Source organism: Lontra canadensis, unplaced genomic scaffold (assembly GCF_010015895.1).
Source record: "Lontra canadensis isolate GAN:19392208 unplaced genomic scaffold, GSC_riverotter_1.0 scaffold35, whole genome shotgun sequence".
In the NCBI taxonomy this organism is placed as follows: domain Eukaryota; kingdom Metazoa; phylum Chordata; class Mammalia; order Carnivora; family Mustelidae; genus Lontra; species Lontra canadensis.
The window spans coordinates 573444-580149 of record NW_022631029.1 but is presented as its reverse complement, the minus strand read 5'-3'; the positions used below and the strand labels follow the sequence as shown (position 1 = coordinate 580149).

General features: G+C 40.0%; 1 protein-coding gene across 1 annotated transcript; it reads right to left on the bottom strand.

Moving 5' to 3' along the window:
* Nucleotides 1–606: 606 nt before the first annotated feature.
* Nucleotides 607–2759, bottom strand: LOC116874049 (olfactory receptor 7A17-like). Its single transcript, XM_032868476.1, has 2 exons — nucleotides 1859–2759; nucleotides 607–704 (listed from the first exon to the last, which is right to left on the bottom strand). Exons 1-2 carry the CDS (start codon nucleotides 2757–2759, stop codon nucleotides 607–609), a joined length of 999 nt encoding a protein of 332 aa, XP_032724367.1.
* Between the last annotated feature and the right edge of the window lie 3947 nt (nucleotides 2760–6706).

The window sequence follows — 6706 nt, the reverse complement described above, 5'->3', positions numbered from 1 at the left end:
AGAAAAAATGAATAACTAATCCAAAAATATATTCAGCTCCCCTAGTGATGAAATCATTGCAAAGCAAAGCTCCTTCATATAGTTTTCATTGTTAGATAATTGTTTTCATATGAATACCCAGAGGAACAGGGGATGCTGTGAAAATGTATGTCTCATGAATTACTGTTGAGAGGTCTTATCTGAAAGAAATAAATTGGTCTAGGTCTTTCTCATCAGTATGGAAACAGAGTACAATGTGCCCCATTTTAAAGACAAAAAAGAAATGCCCTGACTTCACTGGACATCCCTCCATACCTAATATTCTTACTCTGTTTAATTGCAAAACTTGGTAATGTGTTCTATTTTTACTGGAAGTACTTTATGCCTCCCATCCCTTCACTTCATTGTCAGCAATCACCCATGTGCTGCTGAGCAACTATTCACTTCTTTCTTTAACATCATCAATGAATCCATTCATCAGTTTGTTGGGCAAGCAAATGAGTATAGAGATCTCTAGGTTCTGGGCTAGGCTAGAGGCTGTCAGGTAAACTCAGATAAATGCACCAGGCCTGCAGAACCTGCTGGGCTGTGGGACTGACCTGAGTGGCAACTCTGAGGGAGGGGTCTCTATGTGGCAATCTGAATTCCTCCTGTGTCAGGATGATGGTGACTAAATTCTGTCCCCTGACAAGATGGCAGGAAGGAGGTTGAGATAAGTCTCCCAGCCAAGCTTAGGACTCCAGAGGCAAAACCAGGCCCTATCCATCCCAATTTGGCACAGGCAGAGGGATTGCTACACTGGGTATATTTAGAGTTTCTCTGTCTGCTTATGAGGCACGTTTCCTTCCTGGTCCTCCGACCTCTAAGAACATGAGTTTCCTATTGGACACTGGTGTGGACATGAAGGAAAATTGTCCTGGAGATTGTGTGTTCCCCACAGACCAGGTTATAACCAAGTGAATCCAGAGTTAATTACACCTTCCTCAGGAGCTTTGCTGCTTCCAGAGGTTGGACCTTCCAGCACCTTATCCCAACCCTGACTTCAACTTTTCCACAAAGCCTAGGACTGAACAATGTGTCTGGATGAGATCCCTTGGATCTCCAAATTGTTGACTTGTGGTGGACACACAGCCCGGCCATCTATAGAATATCTCTGTTTTCCTTTTCAATGGGGAGAACTAAGCTTTTTTGATATAAACCTTGAGCAAGGGATGCCTGGGTGGTTCAATCCATTAGGCATCTGTCTCCAGCTCAGGCCATGATCCCAGGATACTGGGATTGAGTTCCAGGATCCTTACTCAGTGTGAGCCTGCTTCTCTCTCTGCCTACCTCTCCTCTGGCTTGTGCATGCTCTCTCTCTCTCTCTGACAAATAAATACAATAATTTTAAAAACCAAACAAATAAACAAATGAAAAACCTTGAGCCAAACATACCTCAGCTTTCTGACACATTTGCCAAATGATTAGGAATTTCACACTTGTAAATTAAGAGCTATCATTTGGTCCCTTAGTGTGAAGCTTATATTTCTTATAAATATATTTATAAGAAATATATTTAGAATTTTTGCACTATTTTAATTATTTTGGAATAAAAAAGTAAACAGATTCTTCCTTGTATCGTCCAGAATGCACCAAGACTTGCAATTTTTTTTTTTTTAGCCCAGTGAGAATCATTTCAGGCTTCTGAACCCCTGCATTTGTCAGAGCATAAATGTGTTTTAAACACTAATGTAGTCATTTTACATTAGCATTAGAAACTGGATACAAACATTTATCCAATAAAATTTTGCTCATGAAACTAAGCTTAAGCAATCTTAGGAACTTGTTCTGTCTTACGACAATTGACCATGTAGAATCTCCCTCAAAAAGAATGTTTTCAGAGCCCTCTTTATATCTTTGTTCCTCAGGCTGTAGATGAAGGGGTTCAGCATGGGTGTGACCACCGTGTACATCACTGAGGCCACTGCACTTGCGTGGGAGCTCTGGGTAGCAGCAGAGCTAAGATACACACCTAGCATTGTACAATAAAATAATGAGACAACAGAAAGGTGAGATGCACAGGTGGAAAATGCTTTATACTTGCCCCTAGCTGATGATATTCTACGTATGGAGGAAACAATTTTAGAATAAGAGTAAAGGATCCCAGCAAAAGGACCACCACCCAGCAGGACAGCTGCAAAATACATCACCAAATTATTAAGGAAGGTATCAGAACAGGCAAGTTGGACCATCTCATTGAGTTCACAAAAAAAGTGAGGGATTTTCACCTGTGTACAGAAGGAAAGTCGCAACATCATTAAACTTTGCAACAAGGAATTCAGGATGCACATGATCCAGGACAACAGAACCAGCAGTCCACAGAACCGGGGGTTCATGATGACTGTGTAGTGTAGGGGGTGACAGATGGCCACAAAGCGATCATAGGCCATCACACTCAGGATAAAGACGTCCAACACAGCAAAGAGTATGAAAAAATAAATCTGTGTGACACAGCCTGCAAAGGTTATGACTTTACTTTCTGTCTGTATATTCATCAGCATCTTAAGGACAGTGGTGGAAGTGGAAAAGATGTCTACAAAGGACAGGTTGGCCAGGAAGAAGTACATGGGAGTGTGGAGGTGGGAGTCAGAGCAGACGGTCAGGATGATGAGCAGGTTTCCAACCACTGTGATCAGGTACATGGAGAGGAAAAGCCCAAATATGAAGGGTTGCAGTTCTGGTTCCTCTGAAAATCCCAGAAGAAGAAACTCTGAAATTTGTGTATCATTGCTGGGTTTCATGTGGTAGAAGTGACTTCAAGGACAGAGGCAAACAGCTTGATTAATTTTCATGTGCTTGTATTGCTCACAGATTTAAAATGTTACCTTTTTAATTTTGTAGTCTAAATATTCATTTTAATATTTTGCACATGGTTATGGTCCAATTCAGAGGATCCCCTGCACCACAATAATTATGGAATTTTTCTTCCAATCACTTAATTTACAAAAGGCCATGTATTCCACTTTCAAGTAAAAAATTATTTCAAATCCCAGAAATGCAAATTAAGTCCTGGCCATGATTTAAGCATTTTTCTAGGTGATGAGTATAGGGTGCTAAGGACAAAAAATTCCCTATCACTCAATAATGGAGAAGGGATACATTAACAAATAAGAAAATAAATAGCCTTTCAGAGAGTGGCAGATGGTATGAAGAAAAGGAAAACAGGGATAAAGCAGAGAGTGAATAGGGCATGCTATTTTCATGGGTATATAAGCCAATTCCGTTAACAAGGTGACATTGCTACAAAAATCTCAATTAAGAGATGGAGGCAGATCTAGGATTATGGAGGAAGTGTGTACCTGGAAGAGGTAATGGCCAGTGCAAAGGCCTTGAGGATGGTACTTGTTCCTAACTGCTCAAGTCAAAAAGCGAAGCCAGTGCTACAAGGGGAATGAGCAGGAGGGAGCCTGAGGAGAGAAGTCCTCAGACACACTGAGGAGACACACAGAAGTGACCTCTCTTTTACCTCTGAAACTTCAAGGCACAGGGACTTTCTTGTCCCCACTGCCTCTCCCACTGTATTCATCGTGTTGCAAAGGCATCTCATGAATTGAACCAGATTCTCTTCTTAGTGGCCTCTCTTGATTGAATGCTGGCCCTTGTGTTGTGTCACTTTGGGAGTTATGAGTCCTGGCACCTTGTTGTGGGGACAGTTCATACTCTACAAGTTACACGCACACACACACACACACACACACACACACCACCATCCTCTCCTGGCTTGTGTTAGTCCCTTGTCTTTCTCTGTCCCTGCCATCTCGATTGTGCCAGGAATGAATTCGACCCACATAGGCCATATCAGTGAACTTTCCCCTGCAAAACGCAGAGTGTTTTGCCTCCCATGGATAAATAGTATAAGCCTCCCATGGATAAATAATATATTTAAATATTAAAATACATGCATAAACAATGAATTCTGTTACGCTGAAAAGTAATAAAAAATATGCCTAAATGCATATATACATATATATGTATGTGTGGGTATGTATATATATATTTTTTCTCGAAATTGAGCAATGGGTTAAACAAACACTCCACAAAACGAAGTATACATAACACAATGAAAGTTGGGCGCTTTTATATCAAGCATAGAAGACTTATTTTTCACCTCTTACATAATTTCTGGCCAGTTTATTTCTATGTGGTCTGATAGGGGATGGGGTTAGTCCCTTTCTCCCTTCTCTATGGGGCATATTTTCTTGATATTCTTGAGCTTTGGGTATACATCTCTCTTTTTCAAACTAGTGGGCTCACTCTAATCATCATTCTGGATTTCACCCAATGTGCAAGTGGGTCCACAGACCACACTCTACAATCCTGTCCACACCATGACAATTCTTTTTGTACTCAATAATTTTCTTCATATCATTTTGTCTGTGGATATCATTTCATACACACATTTATTTCATTAAGTTCTGTCCTCATTGTGATGGTTCATGATTCAAAAGTGCAGGGACTTCACCTTCTTTGTTCATTTTTTTTTTCACCAAGTTTTATGAATATATGTGTTTCCTATAAAAATCCCTAAGAATGTGGGTAGGTTTAGAATTAACAGAATGAAGGGATCACAAAACCAGGTTAAAATGTAAATTGAGCCATTTCAAAACACCTGTTCTAGGCAAAATTGCATGAAAAACCAAAATGAACTAAAACAGGATATAAAATAGCAATTTTTAATGATATCAATATGGATCAATAATTAACTTGTCTAAGTCCTAGATACAAAAGAATATAATATATAATGTTCCTATAATGCTCAGTATTTATTTGTTAAATGAGTTAGAAATTAGGTCTCAGTGTATAAGGATATTTACCATGTGGCAAAGTTGTATTTCAATTTCTTTGGAAAAGGTGGAATTTCTAAAAGAATGGTGGCATAAAGGAATATCTGTCTGGAAGAATATGAAATCTGTCCCCTCCTTCACACCTTACAAAAAACCACAAGGCTTATGACCTCAGGGTAAGTGTAACCAAACAATACAGTAGAACATCAATAAAACTACATATAAAAGTTACAGATGGGCAACACCACTAAATAAAGCAAGAAATTCAGAAGTAAGAAGATAGACATATTTACATAATATGTAAAGATTAAATGGTCAAAATATGTTCCAAATGTCAATTGAGAAACAATGATCAGAGGAAATAATTTGAAATGCTGATAATGTTTTAAAAATAAAAACACAGAGAGAAATAACATATGGGCATCTAATGATAAAGGTCAATCAGAATAGCTATCAAATATATGAAGTTTGCTGAACCCGAAGGACACTTTAAGAAAACAAGAAACATCTTTATCACCAGCAGCCTGTGGGGAAAAAATTACAGTGCTGTTGCATTGTTTGTGGTTGAAACTAATTTTATTTTAAAGATCTCATTTATTCATCTAAGAGACAGAGAGAGAATGAGCCTGTGGACAGGAAGAGCAAAAGGGAGAAGCTGACTGTCTGCTGAGCTGAAAGCCCTCTGTGGCTCTGGATCCCAGGACCTAGAGATCATTACCTGAGTTGAAGGCATATGCTTAACCATCTGAGCCACCCAGGTATACCACTGTGGCTAAAACTTTTAAACTGGTAGCTAAGTGGTTACTGTGAATTTGCTGGCAGAAAAGTAAGTGTTACAAGCTTGAAGGCAGAACCTGAAGATAGTTGTGATCCAAATACTGATATTCTTTACCTCAGGGTTTCTCTGTCTTTGCACATGGGCATTCTGCTCAAAGCCTGCCCTGGGTGGGGTGTTTCCTGTGCACTGTGGGATGTTTAGGCATTCCTGTCCTCCACACACCTTCTCCAGTGTTACAGGCAAAGCTCGCTCCAGGCAGGGATCAATGACCCACAAAGGACAAAATCATACCCAATTAGAACCACACATTTAGTGTAACAGTCTCAGCATAGTTTATCTAGCATTGCTATATTAGCAGATTAATAATAAAGAATATGAAAGACCTTCAAAAGTGTGAGCAGCAATCACTCTGTGAAATTGACATTAGCACTAATACATTAATTACTTAATCAAGCAAACAGACAAATACAGTGATCAGTTCTGGGCTAAGTTGAATTGGCTCTCACATGGTGATGGGTCAGTGTTCTCGGCTTCCATTCTCTCTGAGCCTGTCATCCATTGTCCACTGGGATGCTGGACTCACCTGGTTGGGGTGTGTGACAGGAAGGTGTCCTTGTGGAAGTCTGAATTCCTCCCTGGATGACAGATGATAGGGACTCAAGATCTCTCCTCAGCTGAGGCAGCAGGAATGGGTGAAACATCAGCCTCCAGTCAGAATAAGGACTCAGAACAAACAAACAAGAATCATGGCCTTTCCTATCCAAGGTTGCCAGGGCTGGCATACTGGAGATGGGAAGGTATTTACAACTCCCTGTGTCTGCTCATTAGCCACACTTCCCTCTTGTGACTCCAAGCTCTAAGCACATGATTCCCCAGTGGGAAAGTCCTCTGGACAGAAAGGTGATTTTTCCAATGAATCTCAGTTCCCAAAAGACTAGATTAGAGGTCAAGTTAAGTCAGTTTTCTTTTCTTTTCTAGTGTCCTTTTTCCTGAACTTGCCTCCTTCATGATATGTGAATCTTCTAGCATCTTACCTCAGCTTCAAGTTATAATTTTCTCCAAGTCTATGATCCAGTGGCCACCTGGAAAGGGTATCTTTATCTTCAAAGCATTGATATGATAGCAT